The 27,643-nt window shown below is 60.9% G+C and overlaps 1 protein-coding gene across 1 annotated transcript; it reads right to left on the bottom strand.

The window, feature by feature from the left end:
- Positions 1-1,474: 1,474 nt before the first annotated feature.
- NECAB3 (N-terminal EF-hand calcium binding protein 3) lies at positions 1,475-25,694 on the bottom strand. The gene is made up of 13 exons (XM_040079894.2): positions 25,546-25,694; positions 21,204-21,228; positions 20,267-20,375; positions 14,766-14,791; positions 14,423-14,520; positions 6,201-6,337; positions 5,728-5,849; positions 5,175-5,254; positions 4,798-4,851; positions 4,262-4,374; positions 2,794-2,871; positions 2,449-2,540; positions 1,475-1,688 (listed from the first exon to the last, which is right to left on the bottom strand). The coding sequence occupies exons 1-13, from the start codon at positions 25,636-25,638 to the stop codon at positions 1,660-1,662; spliced, it is 1,056 nt and encodes a 351-aa protein (XP_039935828.1). The 5' UTR covers positions 25,639-25,694; the 3' UTR covers positions 1,475-1,659.
- Between the last annotated feature and the right edge of the window lie 1,949 nt (positions 25,695-27,643).

Consider the following 27,643-nt stretch of genomic DNA (forward strand, 5'->3'; position numbering starts at 1 on the left):
CTTCCTGAGGGCCCACGGTGCTGCTGTGGCTCCAGCACATCCCTGGATCCCTTGTTTGGCACTGCCAGGGGCAGGAATGTGGCCCTGGGCCCAGCAGCTGCCCCTGCACGGGGCTGAGCCTCTTCTGCTGCCCCTGATGACAGCAAATCCTGGCTGTGGCCAGGGGAAGCAGCAGCTATTGATGATCAGGTAAACAAACCCCTGGGTGCTTGGAGGATGTGTCCCCATGGGAACAGGGACAGGCTCTGCCACCCCATCCCTGCGAGGGGCACTTGGGTTTGGGTCCTGAGCCTGCCCTGGGGTCTGTCAGTGCCCAGCTGGGCTGGCAGCAGCTGCTGTTGTTCCTCCAGCCTGGAGCTCCCCTAATCCCATGGCTGCAGATTGCTCCTGGCTTCAGCTGGGCCACCCCAAACCCAGGCAGCTTCTGCTGGAGCAGAACAAGCACCCTAAACCCCAGTGACCCCTCCTGGGCAGGGGTGACACCGTGTCCGACCCACCCAGCACAGAGTGTGAGGGGAGAGGATGGAGCTGCACCCACTGCCCCTTGAGGCACGGATTGTCCTGACTGCATCCAGGGACTGGGGGAGAAACACTCGAATTCATGTGGTGGAGCAGCACCCACAGGGAGAGGGAGAAGAGGCTGGGCGTGGTTGCAGGTCCTGGGTGAGTGAGGATTGGGGGTGCAGGCACCCATGGTGCCACACTGGTACTGAGGACAGGCAGGGGCACAAGGATGGTGGTGTCTGTGCCAGGAGGGTGGCTGGTGTCCCTCCTGCCCCCTGTGCCCTCCCGCTCCCTCCACACTGGCTGTGACAATGCATTTTTTTCTGGCTCAACAGAGGCTCTGCTGCTGCAGCACCACCAAAGAAACCCCCGGTGCCACCCCTGGGGCAGGTGGGATCTGCTCCAGCCTCCCCCCCTCATTTAGTGCCCCCATCCCAGACCCTCCCCATTAACTCAGCTCCAGCCTCTGGCACTGGTGCCAACACTGGTTTATGGGAACAGAGGAAGCAGCAGAGCCTGGAGCCACTCTGCCCTTCCCTGGGAGTGGGATGTGCCAGGGGCTGCAGCCACTCTGCCCTTCCCTGGGAGTGGGATGTGCCAGGGGCTGCAGCCACTCTGCCCTTCCCTGGGAGTGGGATGTGCTGGGGACAGGTTCAGCCGTGGGCACAGCTGGTAGGGCACAAAGCCAGGCATGATCAGGTGCACCTTGCCAGAAGCACCTCATGGGATATTTTTTTCCCTATCAAACACTCACAGTCCATATCAGGACACCCGGCTCCCTGGGCAGGATGTCACAGCTGGCCAGGGCCGTGTCCCCCTGCCCATCCCAGCGCCCTGGAGAGCCTCGGAGCCCGGAGGAAGAGGAGCTGAGGGCAAGAGGGACTGAGGGCTGCTGGCAGGCAGCACCAGCCCAGTGCTCCCCCAAGGCTGCCACCCCCGCACAGCCCCCCCAGGCAGCTCGGACACGGTCTTAGGAGCAGGAGAAATAAATAAATTAACATGAAAAGAGCGAAGGAGCAAAACACTGGCGGGGCCGAGAGCAGGCAGCCCCCGCTGGCCACAGGAGGGAACAGGGAGGTGACAAAGGTGACGGCTGTGCCCAGGGCTCCACGTCCTCCCGCATGCTGGTGGTGTCCTGGAGACGGCTGCCCCGGGTCAGTTGTTGTTCATGATCCACCAGGACGCTGGGAAGAGAGAGAAAGCAGGGAGGTGAGGGGTGTGAAACTGGGAATGGGGATTTGGGGGGCAGAGACGGGGAACCTGACCCTGCAGGCTCTAAAGCACCCATGCCCACCCCGGGCAGGGAGTGTGGCTGTGGCGTGACCTGGAGAGGGCTGATCCCCTGGAACTGAGGCAGCTGCTGCAGGGGAGCACTGGGAATGTGGTCAGTGGGACTGGCAAGCTGGGAGCAGCACCAGCAGCGCAGGGTTCAGTCCTAATTAATCCATGTTTTGTGGGCTAATGTTTTACAAGGCCCTGAAGTGATCCCTGAAAGCAAACTGGGGTTTGATGGGGTTCCCAGTTCCCACACGTGGTCCCATTGTTAGTGGCTCTGTGGGAATGTGCCCGTTCCCTGTGCTGGGCTCCCCCTGCCTCAGTCCCTGGCTCAGTCCCAGGGAGCACCAGGGCTTGGCAGAGCAGGTTCTGGGCTCAGGTGAAGAACAAAACGAGGCACCAGGTGTATTTGGGACAGGACTCAGCTTATCTGCTACCCGGGCAGTGTCCCTGCTCCCAGCTGTCCCCACTGGAGAGCACCCTCGGGCAGGGGACAGACCCAGCTCACACAGCCAAACCTGCTGGGGACAGCCGGTCTCACCCTGCCTTGGAAAACCTCACCTAGGTCACCCCAAAGCCATCTTCTGCTCTGAAGGGAGCTGCAGTGCCTGCTCCTGCCCCGCTCCTGCCCTCTGCAGCACACCCGGAGCAGGACTGGGCACCCCTCACCTGGGAAGAGCATGGTGGTCAGCAGCTCCGGGGACTCCAGCAAGCTGAGGATGGACTGCTGGAAAGTCTTGCTGCAGCTGGACTGCAAGTGGCTGCAAAACAGACCAGGGGGATGTGGTGCCAGGGCCCTCTGCCCACACACAGGGACAGGGCAGCTTCTGCATCCCCCAGCACCAGCCCCTGCTCCTGCCCTGCTCCCCAAACCCTTTATCGGGGTGTTCACCCCTGAGAGCTGCAAATGGCCCGGGGCACGCAGGGCAGAGCAGTGGGACAGGCTGGGCAAGGAAAGGGAGCAGTGGAGAAGCCCCTTGAGCCCCCCAGCCCCACACACGGACACTGTCCCACCTTCTCCACGAGGTCACGTCCTGCCAGAACTCGTACAGGATGAAGCAGGGCTCGTCCCTCAGCTTGCAGGCAGAGACACTGTGGGGACAGAGTCACCCTGAGCCAGGGCTTGGCCACGTGTGCCCAGCAGCCTGGGACAGCAGGGCACTGCCGTGCACATCAGCCTCACCACGAGGCTCCCAAAGCCCGGTCTGGGTGCATTCACAGTTTGTGAGCAGCTCCAGAGGATCCCAAACCCAAATCCTGCTTCACAGCTCCTGGGTCCGGGTGGCAGAGGAGCTTTACAGCTCTTGCAGCGCTCTGTGCTGCTGCCCAGGAGCCAGCACATTTTGTGTTTTATTATTTCTTACTCCTCCCTGGCACTGACACAGCTCATCCTGCCGGCCCTTGGAGCAGGTGTCTGTCACCTGTCACCCTTCACTGTGGGAAAACGGGCACAGGGGCAGGAGCCGAGCTCACAGCACAGACTCACAGCTCTCTGCCCCCAGAGTGATGCTCCCCACATTCCCTCCTGCCCAGGAAAGGCTGGGGCTGCCCCCGGCCAGTGGGCAGGTGGGTGGGAGGCAGCACAGGTGACAGTTTTTGGGCTGGACTCGTTGATCTCGAAGGTCTCTTCCAACCCAATGATTCTGTGATTCAGTGCCGTGCTCGGGGTGCAGGAGAAGCAGCTGTGCCGGGCTGCAGCAGCAGCACTCCCAGCTGAGCACCAGCCTTTCCTGCAGCTGCTGGAGGGGCCAGCACCGCGTGTCACCCAGCAGCTCTGAGCTGCTCACACGAGGGGCTCTGCGGTTCCCTGGAGCGCCCCAAGCCCACGGAGCATCCCGGGCTCGGCTCCACCTTCCCGCTCACACGGAGAGCCGGCACACGCAGCGCTGCCCCCACGAACAGCCCCGATGACAAAACGCGCACGGGTGCCAAAGCAAAGCCCCCCGCGGATTTGTGCTGATGAAAGTGAAGAGCTGGGAAAGGACGCGTGAAACGGGAAGAGCACGAACGTTCCCTGCTGGAGGCGGCCTGGAGCGTCCCGTGTGACAGGGAAGGGAGCGGCTGTGCCACCGGGGCGGGCTGGCACTGCCAGCGCCCTGCGGGCAGAGCGGGGCTGGCGGCAGCCCGGACCTCACCCGGGGCGGCTCCCGGCGCTTCCCACACGCTCTCCGGGGATCAGTGCTCTGCAGGAGCTCTGCCCTTGACCTTCCCGTGGCTCTCGAGCCCTTCAGTGCCGGAGGAGCCGGCGCGTTCTCCCGCAGGAACACGCCGGAGCCGCTCCTGCGGGCACGAAGCCTCCCCAGCCCGGGAGCGCCCGCGGCGGAGGGGATGGCACTGCGGGGACACTGCTGCAGCCCTGCCCCTCCTGCTGCCTGCCCAGCCCCCAGAACACTCCACACCAACCCTTGCGTCCCCCAAGGGTGTTAAAGCCCCCATTTCTCGGGAGCCGCCCCCCAAAGCACCCCCAGGACGCCGCACTTACTGCAGGCAGCTGCTGTGCCCGGCCGTGCCCTCGGTGTAGCAGCGGAACGCCCGCCGGAACTCCTCGATGCTGCTGGTGGCCACCGAGATCTGCCTCTTGGCCACCAGGATGTGCTGCCGAGGGACAGCGAGGCGTCAGGGATGTCCCCTCCTGCCCTCCCTGCTCCCCCGTGCCGTGCTGGGGACAACGGGGACACCAAGCAGCCCTTCCCCCCGGACGGGCTGCTTTTACCGGGATCACACCGACGGGAGCTGCTCCATCCCCGGGGGTTCCTGCTTTGGGGTGCTGCTGCAGCCCCCCCAGCAGAAAGGGCCTTGGCCACCCCTGCACTGGCTCTGGGGGCACCCAGAGCGCTCCTGGGGGATTTGGGCCCCCGCAAGCAGAGGCACTGCTCTGGGCACTGCCCGGCGCCGGCAGGGGCAGCAGGGGCTGCGCTCGTCCCGCGGATGTTCCCACAGCCCTGAATCCCACCCTGCTCCAGCAGAGCGTGTGAGAGGGGTCACCTGCAAACCGCGGGGACAGGGCCAGGCACTTACTGCATCCTGTCCCTTGCACACGGCTTCCTCCTTCAGCGGCTCCAGGCGAGGGCTCTGCGGTACCAGCGGGGAAAGCAAAAAATCCCCAGCATTAGCGGGAGAACTGTGCAGCAGGAGGGGCACTGCCCCAGGGGCCAGACCCGCTCAGGGACATTCCCTGCCGTGCCCTGCTCATCCGTGGGGCCTGGCTGCCTCAGGATCCCGGGGAAGGCAGGAGAGGGCCAGCAGAGCTCTGCAGGGCTGGGTGCGTGGCCGCAGCACCGTGACAATGCCAGGGCTGAAGAGGGGGCTGCTGGCGCCCGGGGGGGGTCCCAGCACCGATCTGGCCGTGCCCAGGTGTGGGGCAGCCCCAGCAGCCCATGGGCACACACACACACCTTGCACTCCAGCTTCTCGATGAGCTGCTGGAGCCTGTTGATCTGAGCCTTCCACTGGCTGCTGTCCTCGACACAAACACCTGCAGGGCAAAGGGCACAGAGGTGTCACCCAAAACCAGCCCAGTTTTGTCATGGCCAAAGCTTGCTCAAGACACAAACCCCATAAACTTCTGATTTAATACAAAAAGCTTGGTTTTTGTTTTTTTTTTTTCCTACTGCCCGAGAGATACAAATCCCACAGAAGCTCCAGCTGGCATTTGGGTGAGATGGAGACCTGGAGAAGCCCTCACGGCCCTCAGCTTCCACCCTGAACAGCCTAAGCCTCCTGTCCCCCATGGCAGGAGCAGAGCTGCTCTCTCCAACACCACATTCAGCCCAGTGCTGCTGGAGATGTGGCACTTGGGGACACGGGTTAGCGGTGGCCTTGGCAGTGCTGGGGGAATGGTTGGACTCAGTCTTGGAAATCTTTTCCCACCTCAGTGGTTCTGTGATTGTGTGCCACAGCCCCTGCAGGCTCCAGCAGGACACAAACACGCTGAGGAACAGCAGGTACCTGTTGTCAGCATCCCAGAGTAGGGCTCTGTTGGGGACAGGCAGACGTTCCTCTGTCCCCTGCGCCCACACCGCCGCCCTGACCTCAGGCCAACCAAAGTCTCCGATTTCTTGATCTCCTTTCTAGAATAATAATAATTAAAAAGTGCAAAAGGAGGAGTTAAAGTCGTTCCTAGAGGTGTCAGCTCCACACCGGGCTGGGAAAGGGCAGATTCCACTCCTGGCTGTCCCTCCCAGTGAGGATTGGGGCTGGGGCCAGGGGACCAGCCCATCCCAGATCATCCCAGATCATCCCAGCCCATTCCAGCCCGTCCCAGCCCGTCCAAACCCATCCCAGTCCATCCCACCCGCACCTCTCCCATCCCAGCCCATCCCAGCCCACCCCAGCCCGTTCCAGTCCATCCCAGCCTGTCCCAGCCCATCCCAGCCCATCCCAGTCCATCCCAGCCCATCCCAGTCCATCCCAGCCCGCACCTCTCCCGTCCCGCCTGCTCCTCCACGGTGTCCACGGCGCACTCGAGGGACGCCTGCAGCGACTGCAGCTGGTGCATGGTTTCCCGCAGCAGGAACCGGGTCAGGAACTGCTCCATCTTGGAGGAGGTCTCGTACCTCTGGGGAAGAGGGGAGAGCTCCTGTCAGACCTGGCTCTGTGCAGAGGCAGCAGAACCACACCTGGAAGGGGCTGTCCCTTAAATAAACCAAACGGAGTGGATTTCAATCAAATTTTAATCATCACCAAAAGTGACTCCTGCCCCAAAAGCGGGGCAGAAGTGACGCTGTGGGGCAGAAGAACCCTCGGGGAGCACTGCCTGTGAGATCACAGCAGGGAATGCAGCCACGGTTCCACGGGCACCCTGGCCCCAGCACTGCCAGCGCCAGCAGCTGTGGCGGAGGGCACAAGGACAGAAGCCACGAGGTAAAGGTCACTGCCAGGGACAGCCCCCAGCCCCAGGGAGGGCTCCAGGGCTGGCACAGCATCCCTTGTGCCCCCGGCTCACACACTGCTCTGCTCACTCCAGGGCTCAGGGACAAGGCTGGGTGCCTGTGGTGGTCTCCTGGGTGCTGGAAGCTCCTTCCTTTCCCTGCCAGCTGGGATCACAGATCCTCTCTCTGTGAGCTATGGGCTCTGCTGGCAGCAGCATTGATAGAATCACAGGATGTTAAGGGATTGGAATGGACCTTGGAGATCATCCAGTTCCAATCCACCCCTTCCACTGTCCCAGGCTGCTCCAAGCCCTGCCCAGCCTGGCCTTGGACACTGCCAGGGATCCAGGGGCAGCCACAGCTCCTCTGGGCACCCTGTGCCAGGGCCTCCCCTCTCTCACAGTAAAGAACTTCTTGCTAATATCCAACACAAATTTCCCCTCTTTCAGTTTGATCCCATTCCCCCTTGTCCTGTCACTGCAGCTCCTGAGGAAGAGTCACTGCCCAGCTCCCCTGTGGCCCCCTCACACACTGGAATGTGCTGGGAGGTCTCCACACAACCTTCTCTTCTCCAGCCTCAAGAGCCCAAATTTTCTCAGCCTGTCTCTGGAGGAGAGGTGCACCAGTGCCCTCAGCAACTCTGTGGCCTCCTCTGGACTTGTTCCAACATGTCCTTCTTCTGCTGGGGACACCAGAACTGTGCACAGTATTCCAAATGGGGTCCCACAAGAGCGGAGTAGAGGAGGAGAGTCACTTCCTTTGACTTTCTGGCCCCTCTCCTTCACATAGAGCCCAAGATTTGGTCCAACCACTCAACTTTCCTGTCCAGTTTTCACTCGCTTTCTTAAAACCACCTGAAGCCCTGTCCTTGCACTGTTGGAAAACCTCTGGGGATGGAGACAAGGTACCCAAGGAGGGACGGTCAGCAGGACAGGGAGCGAGGAGACAGGAGGGAAGGCTGTGACGTCCCCAGACACTTCTGGAGCAGACACTGCTGTCCTCCAGTGGGGCTGAGCCAGCCCCCCTTGCAGAGCAGGCACCTGAGCCTGGTTTGCCCTCACCAGACCCCTCTCACGTCACTGCAGGCTCTTCCTCCCTCGGTGCCCGGCGTCCCCGCGGAGCGCCAGCCATGCTGAAACCCGCGGTGGTCATCGACAGCGGCAGCCGCTTCACCCGCGGGGGCTTCGCGGGCCAGGAGCAGCCGCAGTGCGTGCTGAGGACGGTGCTGGTGCCCTCCTGGCACCACCGCCCTGCCCCGGAGAGCCCGGGGGGCTGGGCCGCGGCGCCCCGCTCCTACCCGCTCAAGTACGGCGTCGTGGAGGACTGGGACGGCGCGAAAACCCTGTGGAGCCACCTCCTGCGCTGCCGCCTCAAAGCGCTCCCGGAGGAGCACCCGCTGCTCCTGGCCGAGGCCCCGTCCTGCCCCGCCGCCGGCAGGGAGAAGGCGGCCGAGGTGCTGTTCGAGGGCCTCGGGGTGCCCGCCCTGCACGTGGCCAACAGCGGCTTCCTGTCGCTCTGCGCCCACGGCAGGGTCACCGGGCTGGCCGTGGAGGCCGGGGCGGCCGTGTGCCACGTCACCCCCGTGTGCCAGGGCCGCACCCTGAGGAAGGGCGCCCGCCGCCTGGGGGTGGCCGGGGACCACCTGTCCCGGTACCTGCACCGCCTGCTGCGCGAGAGCCCCGCCGGGCCCCGGGCGCCGCAGGCCCTGACCGAGAGGGTGCTGACCCAGCTGAAGGAGCGATACTGCTACGTGTCCTTGGACTACGAGGGGGACCTCCGGGACGAAGGCTCCCGCCAGCCGGCCGGGTTCCAGACCCCCGACGGGCGCTGGATAACGCTGGGCGAGGAGCGCTTCTGCTGCCCGGAGCCGCTGTTCCGGCCGCAGCTGCTGCAGCACAGCTGCCCCGGGCTGCAGCAGCTGGCCGGGCAGAGCCTGCGGGCGCTGCCGGAGCCCCTCAGGAGGCACGTGCTGGGCAACATCGTGCTCGCCGGCGGCTCCTCCATGTTCCCCGGCTTCCCCGAGAGGATGTGCTTGGAGCTGAACTCCCTTTTCCAAGGCGATGGCGTCCACGTCGAGGTCCTGGCCAACCCCAAGAGGGGCACGGCGGCCTGGGCCGGGGGCTCCATGGCGGCCTCGCTCACCTCCTTCCGGCACTCGTGGATGACGAAGGACGAGTACCAGGAGCACGGGGCCCAGTATGTGCACACGAAATTCCAGTAGAGAGGCGGCAGGCGTCCCACTGTGTCACTCTCCAGCAGGAGTGACTGAAACGCTGCCCTGCCCCGGGCACAGCTGCAGCAGCTGTGCTCCTGCGCTGCTGCAGGGCTGCAGAGTCAATTAAAGTACCCCAAAAGAAACAAAGTGCTTTTCACTGACACTCAGGGTTATTTCCTACCCTAACAAGGGCGTGTCCCATCGGGCTGGAAAAAAATTATGGCTTGTGCTGGGCATCCAGGCCATGCTATCGGGTCTGAGTACATTCAGTCAATCCTAATGCTCCAGGCTGCATTTTCCAACAGGAAATGCAGCTGCTGGGATGAGGAAGGGACCTTCCCCAGCTGTCAGGACCCCCAAGGGGTGGCACAAGTGTGGGAGGGAGGAGCTGAGCAGGGGCAGGTCCACACAGCACCTGCACTGCAGGCACTTACTGCAGGAGGTGATTCCTCATGCTGGCACCGGGACAGCTCAGCACTGGGTGAGGAAGATGAGCTGAAAACCAGGGAATTGGATTCACTCCTTGTGATTTTGGTCTAAAGGTCTTTTGGTGCTTCAGGGAGCTGACTGAGCTCCCTGAACAGGCATTTTCCCACCTGGCCTCGCTGCTGCCTCTCAGAACTGACTCAGCTGAGCAGACGATTAGAAAGGGATCAGAGGTTGTGCAGGAAGCAGCTGGGGAGGGGGCACAGCCCAGCTGTCACAGCACACGCCTGTCCCCATGGCCAGCCCCATGGCAGCTCCTCAAGGGACACAGAAACCACAGGTTGTCCCCGTGAGCACTGAGAGAGACAGGACCAGCAGCGGGAGGCCGAGGAAGGAGCCTCCACATGATGCAGGAGGGCTGGTTGCTCCCCGGGAGCATCCACCAGGAGAGGTCCGTCCCTTTCCTAGACAAGACCAGGAGACAGGCTGGAGCAGCGCCCCGCCTTCCCCGCGGTGTCCCCGTGTGACCCCAAGGCTGCAGCGCCCAGGGCCGGGCTGTCCTCACCCCCCAGGCTCCATGAACCCTGTCCAAAACAATGGCCAGCAGTGCCACCCCATTACTCGGGTCAAATATTTCCAATTCCTGCTGCGTTGCTCTCCCGCACACTGAGGATCTGGAATTCCAGAAGCTCTGCACAGAAGGATTTCGTTGTAACCCTTCCACTGCTGGTATCAAAGAAAGGGAGCAGTGGGGAGGGTCCTGAGCCCCTCGTGGGTTTTTGGTGGGTGTGTGCCACCTGCCCAGTCCAGGAGCTGTGTCTGACTGGGCACAGCTGTGGTTGGCAGGGATGGGAAGGGGAGTGGAGAAGTGGAGAGGGTGGATGCTCATCCCCCAGGCTCTGGGCTCATGCTGCAGTCAGCAAAGGATGGTCACAGCTCCCCCCAGAACCAGGAGACAGAGGGAAAGGGGTTTTCATCACTGCTGGAAAATGAATCTCATTTCCCTGCCTCAGAAAGATGATGGCAGCAGCACTGGCAAGGTGCAGCCATAGCAAACTGAGTTCCAGCTCTGCATCTCCAGCCTCTCCCAGCCAAGCATCCCACGTGTTCCCACAAAGCCTTCCTTGTCCACAGCCCCAGAAGAGGAGAGCTCAGAGCTGGGGATCCCTGCCCACCCCGCCCTCCCCATCCCAGGGTGTGCAGGCACTGAAATCCCTGCCAGCACTGCTCTGCGCCTGCCCAGCTCTGCCAGCCTGGACTCACTCCCTGCGTCAAGGGGAACAAGAGCCACCCCAGCCTCCCCAGGACACTCTGCAGTGAGTGGGTCCCAGGGGGCACAGCAGGGACACCATTCACCCCCACATAGCCCTGCAGAGCGCATTTCACTGCCCAAAATCCAAATCCAAACACCGTCACCCCTCTGGCACCGCCGAGGGCCGGTCCCCCAGCAGGCAGGCACGGGAGGTGTGCTCCCATCTCTGTGTCCTCCAGCCCTGCCACAGCCTGGGCACGCAGACACTTCCCCTTGCCCGGGGCTGGGAGGCTTCACCTCGAGCACATCACTGCCCTTCCCAGGGCCAGCTCCTGGGAGAAGCACCAAGCCTGCCTCCCAGCACTCCCCATCCCCTCAGCTTCCACCCGGACTGGCCTAAGCCTCGCGTGCCCCACGGATGGAGTTCCACGGCAGGAGCAGAGGCGCTCTCCCCGGCACCATTCAGCCTGCCCTGAGCCCCACAGCTCGCCCAGGGCAGTCCCTACAGCCCAAAGGCACAGGCACAGCGTGGGGTGGCAGCCCCCAAAGCCCTGCTGCCAGCCCAGGGCACGCTGTGCTTGAGGGGACGGCTCCGGAGGGTCCCCGGGGACACGGCAGCGCTGCCAGCTGCCTCCTGCTTCATCAAACACAGCACCTCCAGGGGAGAGTGCTGGAGACAGGGATGGAAACAACCATCCCTCGGGAGAGCTCCTAACGCTGCCTCACCTTCCAGCAGCAGTTTGGAAAATGTCACGCCAGGGCAGAGAAAGGACCCGAAGTCCGGCTCCCGTCGCACTCCTCATTTTGGGGCAAAAAACCAAAGTCCTCTCAGCAGATGTTGCACAGAGGTGAAACCCTCTGCTGTCAGAGGTTCAATGAACTCACCAAGCACAGCATTTTCTGCTCATGGCAAAGGCCCATGGCTGGGAGTCACAAAGGGAATAACTCAGAGAGCACGAGATGAGGGATTTTGTGCACCGGTATTTCAGCTCTGTTTACCCAGATGAAAATCACCAAGTGGCCAAGAGCTGCTGTAATTCTGCTTTTGAGGAGTTCTATTGGATTCTTATGATGACAGTTAAGCTCAGGACAGAATGGAATGGGGTGGCCACATAATTCTTGTCAAAGGATAAATAAGGCTGCCTGGCTTGGAGAGGTATTTAAGTGAGGGTTTGCAGTGTTTGCACACTGGAGGATGGCAAGGTTTCAGCATACAGACCCCGCTGTGAGGAACATCAGGCTGTTTTCTGAGGTATTTCCACTGTTCACTTCCTACCCTGATGCAATTATATTGCAAACATGAAGTTCAGCCACAAAATCAGGTGCAATTAGCACACTACAGCCCAGCTATCAAGTCATATTTTACAAATAAGTGGGAATGACAGAAGGTGGAGGAAAAACCCTCTCTTTTTGACAAGGCATTTTTCCTTCAGCGTGTTCCTAGCAGCCCAGTGAGGAAGGATGGAGGCATGGGAACCCCTAATGGTTTGGTTTCCTCCTGCTGACCTGCAGATCCATAAAAACAACCCTGAGCAGGTTTGCTGCTCACACACACACTCAAAACTTCCTGCAGTACCTGCAGTCACACAGGACAGAGCCAGCTTGTTCTTCCCACACCTCCTCACTGGCTGCAGCGGTGAGGAGCTACAGGAGATGGATCATGGCCTAACCAAGAGATGCTGTGCTGAGACACAGCCCAAGGCAGAGATCTCCTCCCTCTCCTTCTTCCTGCCAGCCTGGACGTCACTGCCTGCTCCAGAGTCAGGCAAAGTCCTGGTAAATGCAGCCTGGCAAGGACAGGCAGGGCCTGCAGATCCTTCACCAGGGCTCTTCACCTTTTCTCAGTGCACAAGCAGCTCCCTGGGATGAAAATTCATCTGGTTCTCCCATGGGGGTGCTCTCTCTGCTAAAGTGGGGCTCCCAGACCTCAGAGAGGTGTTTGAAGCAGAAGAATCGAGGGGCAGGTGTAATATGGGACATCTGCTCTCTGCCCTGGCTCACGGAGGTGTGAGCTTTGGCTGAAATCCAGCTCACCTATCCCATCAGAACTCGAGCTCAAGTCCAGCTCTGGAAATATAAATGTGGGAACACATTCAGGTCCCAGCAGGTAGGAATGCAGCGTTTGTCATCTCTGCAGCCTGCAGCCGTGGCAGGAGGCTCTGCAGGAGCCCTGCACACCCCTGCCTTCCCCCCACATCAGAGCCCAGCACAGCGGGGAGGCGCGGGGAGAACATTCCCAGGAGGATCAGTATCTGCACCGCCAGGGCTGGGATCAGAGCAGCACAGACCCCTCCTGGGTGAGAGCAGCGCTGGGAACACTGGACTGCCCTGGCTCTGGGCAGATCCCAACAGGTGGAGAAATGAGTCAAAATTTGCTCCAACAGGAAAAACCTGCTCCTCTTTTCCAGGGAACACCAGGAGCTGTGGAGGGAGTGAATGCCTCACACCAGTACTGCGGAGCAGAGAGTGGCTGTGCTGCCCTTTGGAGAAACACATGACTACACACATTCGTTACCCAAAAAACAGAGCAGAAAGGAACCGAAATAAAGCACAGCTCTCTGGAGAGGATTCTCCTCTCCCTCTGGACTTGTAGCTAATGAGTGAGTGGGGCCAGGGACCTGAACCAATGAGGAAATGCATTTTCAGGAGATTCCCTCTCCTGGCATGAAATTTCCACACGTTCTGCTGAGGCTGGCTCTGGCCAGAGGGAAACTCAGAGAGGGGCTGACACGACAGAGGCACAAACACCGCTCTGACGAGCGTGGCACTGCTCCCCCTTCTCTTCTCTGCCTGACCAAGAGCTCAGAGGAGCGTTCACACGGATGGTCACCCTCATCTGCTTCCACCAAGGCAAAGAAAGGGTCCTGCCCTGGCTCAGCACCAGCCCGAGCACACAGCTGAGCCCTTTGATCCATCTCAGGTGCCAAAGGGGCCTTTCCAGCACTGCCTCTATCCCAGTGCTGCCCAGCACAGCCGGGGCTCGGAGCTTGTCCTGATCTGCAGCCTCCAAACTGCTCCAAAATCACACAGGCTGTGGGACAGGGGAGCACTGGTAAAAGGAGCTCTGCAGCTCTCCAAAATCACACAGGCTGTGGGACAGGGGAGCACTGGTAAAAGGAGCTCTGCAGCTCTCCAAAATCACACAGGCTGTGGGACAGGGGAGCATTGGGTAAAAGGAGCTCTGCAGCTCTCCAAAATCACACAGGCTGTGGGACAGGGGGAGCATTGGATAAAATGAGCTCTGCAGCTCTCCAAAATCACACAGGCTGTGGGACAGGGGAACATTGGGTAAAATGAGCTCTGCAGCTCTCCAAAATCACACAGGCTGTGGGACAGGGGAGCATTGGATAAAATGAGCTCTGCAGCTCTCCAAAATCACATAGGCTGTGGGACAGGGGAGCACTGGTAAAAGGAGCTCTGCAGGAGAGCAGGAACTGCAGCAGCCCCAGCAGCCCCTGGCCCGCTCTGCAGCACTGGTGCTGTGAGCACAGCCCGATTGTTTCCAACCCGGCAGCGTGGCCCAAGTGTGTCCTGAGGGCTGATCCTGCCCCGCCAGAGCCCAGGGATGCTCTGTCCGTGGGCAGGACCCTGGTGGAGCTGCTGGAACAGCCGCTGCCAGAGCCCTGCCAGCGGGGAGATGATGAGAGCACAAAAGCTTTGGATTTACCCTTCCCCTCCCCGGGCTTGGCTCCCCACGCTCCAGGCTGTGTCTGCGGCACTGCCCGCACACGCAGACAGCACAAGCACGCACCGACACCCCTTGATCTGAGGGGTTTGCTGCCTCCCACGCCCCGATTTCACACCAAGGAGCAGCCGAGCTCACCGCGGCTCCGGGGCGGCAGCAGCTGCCCCGCAGCCCTCCCCTGGTCCCGGCCGTACCAGCTTGGTTTTGTCCATGGCTGCCAGCACGGCGGCGTTGAGCGTTTCCAGGGCGGAGAGCACATTCCCGTATTCCCCCAGGTACGCCGAGAAATAATCTGCAGCGGGACAGAGCAGCGCGGTCAGGCTCCCGAGCACCTCCATCTCTGCCCTGCCCTGAGCTGCACGGGGGGCACTCCCCTCCCCTTCCAGAACCGTCCTCCCGCTCGGACTGAGATGGAAAATCCTTCCCTACCCCCTGGGAAAAGCGCCTCTGTGCTGGGATCCGCGGGGAGCCTCGAAGCCCCCGGCTCAGACCGAGCCGAGCCGCGCACCCGCCCCGGCGGGGACAGCCCTGACTTACCGCACAGCTTCTCCGTGTCCACGTTGCTGCAAGAAACACAAAAAAGGCTCCCGTTAGATGCTGGGGATGGTGTGGGGCAAACAGAGCTGCTGAGCGGGGCTCTGGGAATTCCTGTTCCTGTGTTTTCAGGAGCTGCGCAGGTTCCGAGCCGGCAGCTCAGGAGCCATTCCCAGCCTCAGCAGGAAAATCTGCTCCACCACCATCTCCTGGAGCTGGAGTGCGCTGGGAGAGCAGCCGTGACGACAGGGTGGGGTTGGGATGGAGGATGCCCCCCAGCCCTGGCTGCCCAGCCGGGTTGGCAGCCCCATTTCTGAGCCCTGGAGCTGCTTCTTCCACCCAACCTCCTCCCCCAGGGGTGGGGAGCGCCCAGCCAGGGCTCCCTCCTTGTTTATCCCTGACCTCAGCCCAGGTCCTCCCCGTGGCACCAGACCCCCTCCTCTCCCCTCAGCCCCTCCAGCTGCTCCTCCTCCTCTTCCCTCCCTCCGAGCCGGGAGATGTGGGGCTGTGCAGGCTCCCAGGGGGCTGGATGGCTCCACAGCCCTCCAGAGCTGTTGCTCCTGCCCTGAAGGCCACTAAAGCAGGGATCTGGCTCCAAAAACCTGGAGGCAGGGGCCAGACCCCCACCCCCTGTCACTAACAGAGAGCACTGCACTGCAGCATCCACCCTGGCATCCCTGCAGGGCTTGGGCAGGTCCCTCCCTCCTGTGGCCGCTAAAGGTGCTGCTGGGGTGGACACGGAGGAGGAAATGTTCAAAACCAGCCCCAGGTTTTGGGATGGGTCTGCCTGGTGCTGTTGGATCTGCTCAGGCAGCCCAAGCCAGGGAGGCAGAGCTGCTCTGGATGCCCAGCAGCACCCAGAGCTGCAGGGACAGAGCCCAGGATGTCATTTATTCAAATCAGCCTCTGCTCAAGGCACTCTGCTGCCTCAGAAGCCCCCAGATGATTACAACTATTTTTAATCCTGATTGGGAAAGTGGAAGAGAGCCCCAAAGAGAGTTTTTAAGTGTTTTTTAAAGTGTTTAAGTGCTGTCACACATGGAGGAATTGGCGGTACCTGGAGTTTGCCAAGCTCCAAGCACAAGGAATGCTGCAGTGCTGCTGCCCAGGGGGTGGGAAACCATGACCACATCACCCTGTCCCCCCTCTGACACTGCTCACAGGGCAAAGGGACCAAAACACCCCCATGGCAAATCAGAGGGCGGTGTGTGAAGTGTCCAAAATGCCATCTAAGGTGAAATATTTAAGGCAAAATCCTCCTACAGCTTTCCCCGAGACATCAAAGGCTGGTTTCTGTCTCTCACTTCCTTCTGAGCTTCCATTGAGGGCACTTTAACAGCAGGCAGAGGTTCAAAGCGTGGGAGTATTTTGGTGTGAGGGGTGGCAGAGGCAGGGCAGGGGGCTGCAGACCCTCTGCTGTGCAGGTGCATCTGCAGCAATGCAGGCAGCAGAGGGGCAGCGTGAGGCTGGCACTCGGCTCAGCTATTTTAAACACGCAGGAGATGATTTGGGCAGGGCTCTGCGCACTGACCTGGCACTGCAGGCACTTTTTGAAGTGGATAGAAAATCGTTTCCCTCGAGACTCAACACAGATAAACCTGCAAAGCCACAGCCCCTCGCTCCGCCAGCTCTGCTCTGCCCAGCTTTGCTGATCCCATCCCTGGGCAGCTCTGCTGGACAGACACCCTGAGCTTTGGAGCACCAGGGTACCTTGGAAAAAGGGGAATTTTCCCCTTTATTTCTGGCAGCTGCCTGGAGCCTGCAGAGCTGCTGCAGCGCTGCAAGAGCCGTGGCGCTGCAGCATGCACAGCACCGCCTGTCAGACCCGTGCCCCAGAGCTGGCACTGCAGGGAAACGCTGGCTCCCACCTGAGAGAGGGGTGGAAGTCACCACAGAGGGGACGTGGACACCTCCTGCACACCCTACCCAGGCTCCTGCACTGGTCCCACGAGCACCTGGGGCTGGTTTCAGCAGGAGTCACCAGCTCAAGCCACTGGCGGTTTCCAGCTCAGCTCCAGCAAGGTGTGACAAGGAGCTGCCATCAACTCCCACCCTGTGGCTTCTAAGGTTATTAATAACTCTTTATATCTTGGCTGTTTGCTGCTGAAAAGGAAATGTTAACTAATCCATCACTAACCACTGAACCAATCAACGATATCTTGTGGCAAAAATCATCCCTCTGGGAGCTGTCCAGGGAACTGCTCCTTTCCCTCCCTGATGCAGCCTGTCCCATCAGCAGCCCTGCACGGGAACCTCTCCCCACGCCCCAGAGCAGCCCCAGGGCACAGGCAGGGGCAGGCAGAGCACAGCAGGCAAACCCCGGGGCCATTCTCGTGCTGCCAGAAGTAATTCACACCAAAACCCGGGTGGAGCTCACAGGCAGAAGGTGCACACCAAACCCTGACCCGTTTCTTGGGGCTGCCGGGGGCAGCAGGCTTTCCTCTGCTCCCTCTGCCATTCCCACTCCAAGAGAAGAGCCATCCTCTGCCTTCAAAGCACTCATCCTCAGACTCTCCACATTTCCCATAGCTGTATTTTGACTGTGCTCAAACCACTGATTAACTGTAATTAAGGCTGAACTGATGATGGAGGATCTTGTCATCATTATGTTGTTGGGATTTTGTCAGAATGTGCCTGGAATTTATGCAAGAAAGCAGCAATCAGCTGCAGAAAGAGACGGGATTTTTTTATTATTATTATTTTTATTCTTGTCATTTATCATGACGGGAACCTCCACTGCCATCACAGATCTGGTTTCCAAACCTTTTTCATGTGACACGGAGTGTTCCAGTCACTCTCCATCATCAGGGACTGGCAGATGCTGCGGCTCTGAGTCTCTGAGTAAGGAGAGGGGAGGGAATTCACTGAAATCCCTTCTTCCAGACAATCACAGCCTTGAGGTTATTTCCACCCAGAGACTTTAAGAGGCACCAGGTCAGCACTTCCACCCCTTGTGGCTCCAGGTCAAAGGCTCTGAGCAATCTGCACCCAATTCCTGAACACCCTCGTGGAAAAATGGATTTTCCAGACCTTATTTTTCTAATTTTCCCCGAGAGGTGCAGGACAGGAGGACAGGTAGAATCCAAAGAGCACTTGCCTGGGCAGGTTTCACAGTGCAGGCATTCAACTCCTGCAATTCTGGAGGAGCTATGGAGCTCTCATACCTCCAAAAACATCAGTCCCTTCTCACCCAGACGTTTCAGAGGATGGAAATGCTCTTTTCCAGGAAGATGAACCTTCCTGTGCCACTGCCAGAGCTGGTGAGGAGCTCTGGAGCAGCCAGACAGAACCATGGACCTGCTGTTGTACCAGCTGCCTTCCAGAGCTGAATTTGCTTCCAACATAAACTTCTAAACGTCACAGAATTAAAGTGACGGGATACTTTATGCCAGAATGGAACCATTTTCTGAAATGCAGAACAAAAGCAGCCTCGTGTGGAAATGCAGGATGTGAAGTGACCCCAGCAGAGGCGTGTGATGCACAGACCTCAGCGTCCCCCTGAGAGCCAGAGGGGTGGGAGGTGGAGAGAGGAGAGCACGGGGTTCTCTGGAAGGAGAACAACAAATATTCCTCTGAAATACTCCCATTCCCAGCTGTCAGCTCTGGGGAGCAGCTGCAGCTTCCAGGGATGGGTGAGGGTCAGGATGGGTGTGGGCAGTGCTGGACACGGAGGGGCCTGGGCATGGGGGTCTCTGTTACTGCCCCTCCTGGGTCAGGCTGGCAGGGACAGGGAAACACAAACTGCAGCCCAGACGTGGCCAGCAGGGCACCAAACCCACCTGCTGGATGAAGGGCGACACTTTCCCACCGTCACAAAAGCTTCGGGACACACAAGCAGCGCACCAGATCTGCCTGGAGAGCTTGTAGCTGCTTCCCAGCTTTGTAATGCTCTGGCAGCAGATTTTGGCCGCCTCTCTGAAATGTAAAGCTCCTGAGAGTGCAAGGAACAAGCCCAGGGGAGGAGGGCTGTCCAGCCCCCACCATGGGGACAGCAGGGCACCAGCACAGCCCTCAGAGGACAGCAAACCCCACACACCCCAAACCCCGTGTTTCCTCCTTCTGGCGAACGCCACTGAAGGCAGGAATTTGGAAACAGCTCTCTGAGGGTCCCTCCTGCTCTCGGTGGCAGGAAGAGAACAAAGACCCAAGGCTCATGCCCTGCTAATAGATGTCACCAGCTGGACGCTGCCACTGCCGCGTTGTCATAGCTACGGCACCCTCGTTAGCTAACGAGCTCTGGGGGCAGCAGGGCCCAGGCAGGCCTCCTCAGCTGCTCCACACATGGAACAAGCCCCAGCTGAAGGCAGGACACCTTCCCTGGTCAGTCTTGAGCTGGGTTAAAGCTCCCAGCCTCGCTGCACCCTGTGTTTTCCCAGGGGTGTCGTGACTCCAAGATCACCCCAAAATGGAGCAAGAGGAAAGGAGCATTTCCAGAGGGAAGGGAACACTCACTGCCAGCTTCCTGGGATCACAGCCCAAAGAGACTGAGACGTTTTCTGGAGATGCCTCCTGCTGCCCACATCCAACCAGGAGGCTCCAAGGAAAGCAGCACAAGGCTGCCCACACCTGCCCACCTCTCTGCCCATGGCTGCAGTGGAACTAAACCCAGCTCCAGCAGCATCAGGAGTCCATCACTCCCACTGCCCCAGTCCTGAGTGGGTGATGATGCTGGGTGCCTGCTGGTGGTGGCACTTGGTGGCTGCTGGCACCCCAGTGTGACAAGGACCCTCTGTGCCGCTGCCCTGGGACCAGCGTGTGCAGCTCAGGCTGCCCCACATTTCCTGGCAGGGCCCTGTGCCCTGGGCACAGGTGTCAGAGTGCAGGAGATGCTGGGGAAGCCAAACCTGCCACCCAGCCTGGGAGGGAGCTGCAGCCCCTGGTCCCCCAGCAGCCCCCAGCCGTGCACTGAGCAGCACTCAGCTCCTCCCAGCGCCAGGACACACTCACCCACAGCACCCACCTGGGCACAGAGACCCCAGGGAGGCCAAAAATACCCAAAAAACCGGGATGAGCATCCCAGCCAAGCCCAACAGACTCCTCTGCATAGCACCACCCACGAGGAGACCAGAGCTAAACCCTGCTCCTGCTCTTCGGGGCTTTCTTTTTTTAACAAGTAGCTGGCCTAAATTCCCCGGTACACGCACCGGGCCCACTTGTGGTGGAGAGCAGCTCTTACATAAGTGAAAAGCAGCTTTCCCTGAGTCAGCAGTGGCAAAGTCTGTGCCTTTGCCGTGTCCCCACAGCAGCACACGCTCCTGCAGACACACAGCCTGCTCCCTGGCCTGGCTGCTCCTGGGCTACGTTTTGCGAACCAAAAGCATGGCATTGGCAAATCCCATGGCTGCTCTCCAAATGTCTGACTGCTCTCAGCACCAGGGCTCGCTGCTGGGGTGCCAGGGGTTTGTGTCGCCCTGTTTATCACAGCCACCCCCAAACACCCTCCGTCTCCTGCCAGGCACCCTGCGCTCCTCCCGCGTCTCCTCCGGTGCCACCGCGGTACTCACTCTGAGTGACGCCGGTCGATGCCACTGAACAACTCCCACAGCTCCTCCGAGCTCAGGATGCCGTCAGCGAAATAGTTCTTGAACTCCTCGAATGACAGCTTCCCATCGTCTGCATTCAAAGAAAAGGGAGGGATAATTCTGCCTGTGGAAGCGGCGTCCCGGCCCCGGCTCCGGCGGGCGTGTGGGATGGCTGGGCGTGCTCTGCATGACAATCACAGCACACATCTCCCCGAGAGCAGCCCACCGAGCCAGCAAAAACTGCAGCTGCAGGTGGGAACTTCAGCCCTCTCCAAAGCCCCCGCTGCGGTGTTCTCAGAAACGCCGAGAACAAACAGCGCAGCGAGGGCAGCATCAGATTTTCGTGGAATGGAAGCGCTCTCCATTGACTCAAGAGCTTTATCCTTCCTCTCTGTGGAGGACTTGAGCTCCTGGGCTGCGTTGTGATCTGCAATAAAAGCATCTCCTAAGCCACCATGAAGGAAAAGAGCCCAAGAGAGTGTGGGAAGGCTCAGGGAAGCCACTTGTGATTTTGGACCTCTTGGTCTGTGGGTGCTGGATTAAAAACTGGGTACCAGAGCCTAACTTATAAATACCAGGGGCTCCAGGGGCACCCAGAAACAGGATCACCCAAGCGGGAGCACCTGTGAAACCCTGGACTGAGCAGGGACACAGGAGCAGCCCTGTGAGGGATGGAGCAGAAGCCTGACAGCCCCTGGGCAGGAGAAGGGCTGGGGAGGGGCTGTGCCCTGCGGGGTGCATGGATGGGGAATTGGGGGAGCCCATTCCCCAGCCCTGGCCAGGCTCTGGGATCGGGGTGAAGCAGAAAAGCATTTTCCACCCTCCCTCTTTCAGCCGAACCTCGCGGTGGGAGCGAGGCACGCTGCTCCAGGCAGCGCCAGGCAGGGAGGGGAGGCAGCAGCAGCAGCAAAGCACTCACCGTTCTTGTCGGCTCGCCGGAAAATCTGCAAGACAAAACACAACAGGGCTCAGCGTGGCAGCAGGGACACAAGGGCAGCTGAACAGTGAGCCAGGCAGCACCCAGCACCACGGAAAAACACCTCCAGGAGCTCAGGGAGCCGTGGAGGAGCCCCAGCTGTTGGGACTGCACAGGCTGCCCCGGGAAATTCCCCTTTGCCAATGATTAAACCCATTTCTTGCCTCCAACGCGCTGAGACCTTGGCAGAGCGAGCCCAGCACTCCCAGCAAGCACCTTTTAGAGAACACAGAGGCGAAGCAGAAAGGACTTAGATACATCCTTGTGACGGCAACTGTTTAATTTTTCAGCGCATTTAAACGAAAGGACATTAGGTACAAACCCACTCGGTGAGGAAGCACTCTGTGCATCACCAACACCCAAACACCTGCACCGAGGAGCAGCTCCTGCCCTGAGCTTTGTAACCACCCCAGCACAGCCCCCCCTGCAACACCTCGGCGTGCACACACACGGTGATTAATTATTAGTGAGTTAATTAATCTGGAACTGCTTCTGCCACAGAGCACAGTTGGAAAGCTGCTCCAGTTCAGGAGATTCCCAACCATGAGGCTTCTGCCCATGACCCAGGAGAAAGCTGGGGCTGATCTGTTTCACCAGTAATTACTGAAGGTCTGGGGCTGATGGAACAGCATCATTTCCGAAGCCTGGCAATGTTTTCCCAGACCAAAAACGTACGAGGCTTTGCCCAGCACATCCTAATGGAGTCAACGACAGAAAATTGTCTGTGTGGCAACTGTCCCTCATATTATCCTGGGGGATGAAGAAAACTGCAGGTCTGAAGAAAGAGTAGAAAAGAAAAAGGGCCGGGAAAGGAGACAGAACTTTTCTATTCTTGCCCACAGGCCGGCCCTGGAGCAGCTCCCCTGCCTGCTCCGAGGCCACGGGCCCACATCCAGTCCTGACATCTCCCTGAGAAACTGCTCCAGGATAAAGAGCTGCCCAGGAAAACCCCCTAAACATCTGGCTTGCAGCTGGGCAGAAGCTTTTCTAGCGCTGGAGCTCCCTGAGTCCTTCCCAGGGTCCGAAAGCAGGAGCAGGGACAGCTCCTTGGAGGATCCTCTTCCGAACAAAGTGAGCTCCTCCTGCCCCAGCTGCTGCAGGAACGGCGGCTGCCCTGCGCCCAGCAGCCTCAGGTGACAATTCCCACGGGATTCCAGCTGGCCAGGCTGCTGCCCTGGCAGGAGAGCAGGGTGGGCACACCCTGAGCACCACACGGGACCTGCTGGATGCACTTTGGAGCTGAGATGGGAACCTGCAGCTCCCTAACAGCGGCCATTTCTCTGGATTTTAGAGCAAAGCTTTCTCTAGGCTCACGGGCTCCTTGTGGGGTCTCACCCGTGGGTCCCACATGTCCGTGCCACCCTGCCACGGACCCTCCATCAAGGGAGAAGCTCCATCCTGCAGAGCTCTGTGTCATCAGAGGGACACATGGCTGGTGTAATGACACCTCTGCGGCTCCAGGTGTCACAGAGGCCACCCAGCTGATCCCAGAGACAGCCAGGTGCCACCCAGGCACTGGGTGCAGATTCAGGAAACATCTCCCACTCACAGGCTGGCCCAGCTCAGCAGGGTTTATCTGCAGGCTCAGAGGGAGAACACAATTTCAGGGAAGATCCCCTGGGGCTGAGAAGGTCTCTAACCCGGGGTGAGCCCATCCTGGGCTCAGCAGCAGCCTCAGCAGAGTGGATTCCTCTCCCTCACACACGAGGCTCGGTGAGTGTGAGCCGGTGCACAGACGACAGCAGCCTGGAGCTCAGAACAAACGTGGCACAAGCAGGGAGCTGTGAGTGCCCCCCAGAGCCCCTGGAATGGCAGGGGACACTGCCTGCAGCCAGCCCGGCCCCGTGTGAGCCCAGCACCCAGCTCCAGCCCCGCACTGCCAGCACTGAGCCACTCCCTGCTCCACAGGGAGAATCCTGTCCCCTCCCTGGGCGCAGGCACTGCTCACCCATGGCAGGCGTCCCCTGGGCCAAAACCTGGGAAAAGCGATGCAAAGCCAGGCTGGGAGTGGGACTAGGTCTGCATGGGCCCTCCAAGCAATCCCTCTCTTGCCTCAGGGCAGACTGGCAGCCCCGGAGGCACGGGGGCACTGCCTGGAGCCCGGGATGTTTCCCTGAGCCCCTGTGTCCAAGCAGCCGCAGCCTCATCTGGGGCACTGAAACAGCATTTATTTACAGATGAGCCCCACATGTACCCCGGGGAGGGAGGGAGGGAAGGAGGGAAGGAGGGAAGGAGGGAAGGAGGGAAGGAGGGAAGGAAGGAAGGAAGGAAGGAAGGAAGGAAGGAAGGAAGGAAGGAAGGAAGGAAGGAGGAAGGAAGGAAGGAAGGAAGGAAGGAAGGAAGGAAGGAAGGAAGGAAGGAAGGAAGGAAGGAAGGAAGGAAGGAAGGAAGGAAGGAAGGAAGGAAGGAAGGAAGTTATAGGATTTCTCCCTGCCTGCAGGTCTGGAAGCCACCGCGGCTGCTGGACAAGCAGCCAGGGACGGGCGGCTCTTGGGAGGGGACAGCTGCGCTGGGGACGATGCTCATCGACCCACGGCAGGCTGAGGCAGGCTGCGGCCAGGCACCAGAACGCCGTCCTTCCTAAGCTCCCGTATCCCGGGAGGGGAGCGAGCAGGCCCCGGGCACCAGCCTGAGGGACAAATCTCCCCGAGGCTCGAGATGCTGCACAGGGCGATGGCAGCGCTGCGGTTCGTACCGCGCCTGCAGCGAAGCGTCTCGGGCAAAGCACTCCTCCTCCTCCTCCTCCTCCTCGTCCTCACCTCTCCCAAAGGCAGGAGATGTGCAGGCAGGTCCCAGGAGGAGCAGCAGCCGCGGCGATCAGCGGTGGGCAGCGCTGCCGGGCAGGCAGGGGGTCCTGCCCTGCCGCCCTGGGATGCTCACCCCGCCCAGCCTGGCGGCAGCTGGACACCGGCCATCCGCCCAGACCCAAAAGGACAGAGGTTAAACTCACCCTGCCAAGCTCTGGAGCAAAGGTGGGAGCAAAGGAGTCACAGGGTAGAGGAAGAGAGGCCGTCAGAACCCGGAAAGCAGCTGCTAGCGTTGTTAACATTTCCCATTTTAATTGCTTTAATGACACCCTGAGGGATGGATGTGCGACTCAACGAGTGCCCTGAGGAGCTGAGCTGAACACAGCTGTCACCACCCGCCCCCCTCCTGCCCATCTTCCCTCAGCCAAGTAATTAGTGCGGTTAATGATGCTGGCTGGAGAGCCTGGCAGCCCGAACCCCCGGCAGCGGAGAGACCCCGACCCCCAGCTGGCAGCTGCGCTTCCCAGCGCCTCCCTGGGCACGCCAGGAGGGATGGAGTGGGCCTGACGTGGCATTCACCTCCCCAAAGTGCTGCCCGAGGTGGGCTGCTCCCCTTCTCTGGGACGGACTGGGACACGGGGCTCAGCCTGCATCGGGACAAGACGGAGGCGGCAGCTTGGGAGCTGACTGCTGGCACCGACCTGGGCTGTGCGAGTGCCCGGGCACCCCCAGCCCTCACCCTTAACCCTCGCTGGCTTTCTCCTCCTCAGCCCTGCGGCAGGGCAGGGGCAGCTCCTCTGTCCCCACATCTCCTTGGTCCGCGGGGTGACAGCGCAGTGGTGCCCGTGGCAGTGCCAGGGCTCTGTCACCAGGGAGATGCGGGCGCTGCCCACCCGAGCCAGCTCACGGAGCACGGGCAGGAGCAGCAGGAGGTGCTCAGCGGTGAGCTCTGGCCCGGGCTGTGCCCCTGGCCCGGGAAGATGGCCGGGGCGCAGCCTGGAGGGGACGCGGTGTGACAGGAGGAACTGTGAACATCTCTGAACTCAAAGACAGCCACCACCTGCATTTTCACCTCCCCCGTGCCACCCACAGCCGCCCGGATGCCCGGGCGACCTCCAACCCGCACGGAGCATCCTCCTCCACAATCCCGGCGCGCCGGGAGCGGGCAGGGACAGGGGCTGCACCCGGGGCTGCAGCGGGCATCGCTCTGCTGGGTCCCACGGCTGTGAACAGCCCCAGGGAACCTTCCACAGCATTCCTGCCAGGCACTGCTCCCGCTCCGGGAGTCATGACAGCCAGCTCTGCATGAGGCGTGGGCTATTTCTAGCCACCCAGAGGCCCAGCATTCAGCAGAAGGACACCACATCGTTATTTAAGTCATCGCGACCACGCACAGCTCCGGGCTGGCACGGGCGCGGAGCCTCTGGCGCATCCCTCGGGCCGGTTCCTCCGGGAAGGGGCTCACCCCGACGCCCACCCGTGCCGCGGCTCCCCGAGGGGCTGGGCAGGAGTGCGGGGGTCCCGCCCGCGGTACTCACGTCGTGGAAGATGGGCAGCGGCTGGCGGTGGGGCTTGTGACCGCGGTCTGCTGAGAGCAGGCACACGGCCAGCAGCTCGGCACACGACATCATGGTCCGGCCGGGTGCGGGTGCTGCGGGCACCGGGGCCGCGGGGAGCGGTGCGGTGTCGGGGGTGCGGTGCCGGGGGTGCGGTGCCTCGGGGAGCGGTGCGGTGCCGGGGGGTGCAGTGCCTCGGGGTGCGGTGCGGTGCCCTAGGAGGCGGAGCGGTGCTGCGGGGTGCGGTGCGGTACCGCAGGGCACGGTGCGGTGCTGTAGGGATGGGTTCGGTGCTGTAGGGATGGGTTCGGTGCTGTAGGATGGGCTCGGCGCGCTGCCCTAGGGCACGGCTCGGTGCGGTACCGTAGAGATGGGCTTGGTGTGGAAGGAACGGTCGCGGTGCGGTGGAGATGGGGTTGGTTCGGTGCCGTAGGGACGGGCTCGGTGCGGTAGGGACGGCTTCGGTGCGGTGCCGTAGGGATGGGCTCGGCTCTCTTCGGTTCGGCAGGGTGGGTTCTGCTGGGCTCGGTTCAGCTAGGCAGGGCTGTTTCGTTCGGTTCGGCTGGGTTCGGCTCGGTTCGGTTCGGCTGGGCTCAGCTGGGCTCGGCTCGGTTCGGCGCTGTAAGGATGGGTTCGGCGCTGTAAGGATGGGTTCGGCTCTCTTCGGTTCGGCAGGGGTGGTTCGGCTCGGCTCGATTCGGCTAGGCAGGGTTGTTTGGTTCGGTTCGGCTGGGCTCGGCTGGGCTGGGCTCGGCTCGGCTCGGTCCGTGGCAGGTCGCGCCCCGCCGATCCCGTCTCAGCCGAGCGCCTCCGCCGCCTCAGCCAACTCTGGCTCGGCTTAGGAACCACCCCTGCCGCCATTCGATTGGCCACGGGCCTTGATTGGCACCAGGAAGAACCAATGGGCTTGGCGGAGGGGAGAGGGGCGGGGCCGCGCTGGGTCCCGGTGCCCGCTCGCCGCCGGGGTGGTCCCGGTTGTGCCCGGTCCAGCCCGGCGTGCTGCCACTGGTGCTCTGTGTGTGTGTGCCCATCCCTCAGTGTCCCAGTGTGGCCGTAGGTCTCAGTGCCGGCTCCACAGTAGCCCTGGTTGCCCCAGCTGATCCCAGTGTGGCCATGGGTGGTCAGTGTGCTCGCTGTTGGCCCCGCAGTAGCGCTGGGTGTCTCAGCTGGCCCTAGGGTGGCTCTAGTCCGGTGATGGATGGTCCCAGTGTGGTCATTGTTGACACCGCCGTAGCCCCGGGTGCCCTAAGTGAGGCCCCAAGTGGTCCCAGTTTGACTGAGGGTGGTCCCAGCATGGCTGCTGTTGGCCTCACTGTAGCCCTGCTCACACCAATGTGGTCCCAATCTGTCCCAGTTGAACTGTGAGTAGTCCCAATGTGATCTCTCTTGGGCCCGGGGTAGCCCTGGTTGCCTCAGCTGGCCCTGGGGCTGCCCCAGTTTGACCATGGGTGGTCATAGTGTGGTCATGGCTGGCCCTAGCATGGCCCTGGTTGTCCCACTGTGGCCCCAGCTGGTCCCAGTTTGACTAGAGGTGTTCCCAGCATGGACACTGTTGGTACTGGGAAAGTCCTGGGTTCCTCATTTGGCCCAGGTGGTTTGACCACAGGTGGTCCCACCGCAGTTTTGGTGGCCCTGAAGCGGTCCCCTGACACCCAGAGTGGTTCCACATGAATTCCAGGTGGTGCCGGCTCCTCCGTGCCTGCAGTGCAGGCAGCCTTTGCTCCGTGCTGCTTCCCTCTGGAGCAACACGCCAGGACCCTGGTACCTCCAGAGATGTGAAACCACCCCCTGCCCCAGCAGGCTGGGGGAGATGATGATGATGATGAGGAGGAGGAGGAGCTGTCCCCATCCCTTGCCTGGCACAGGCATTTAGGGGCTTGTGCCTGCATTCCAGGATTTCTCGTACTGAGAATGGGGCATGAACCAGTTTTGCTCGGATTTTGCAAAACCTCAGGTCAGGCTTTGAGTCGCTCAGCACCAACTCCACTTTCACACGGAGCTCTCCAGGACACCCTGATTGCTGAGCTCAGCTCTGCTAAAGCCAAGTCTCTGATCCAAGCTCCTTCCCCACCCCAACGTG

Source organism: Hirundo rustica, chromosome 16, assembly GCF_015227805.2.
Source record: "Hirundo rustica isolate bHirRus1 chromosome 16, bHirRus1.pri.v3, whole genome shotgun sequence".
Lineage (NCBI taxonomy): Eukaryota > Metazoa > Chordata > Aves > Passeriformes > Hirundinidae > Hirundo > Hirundo rustica.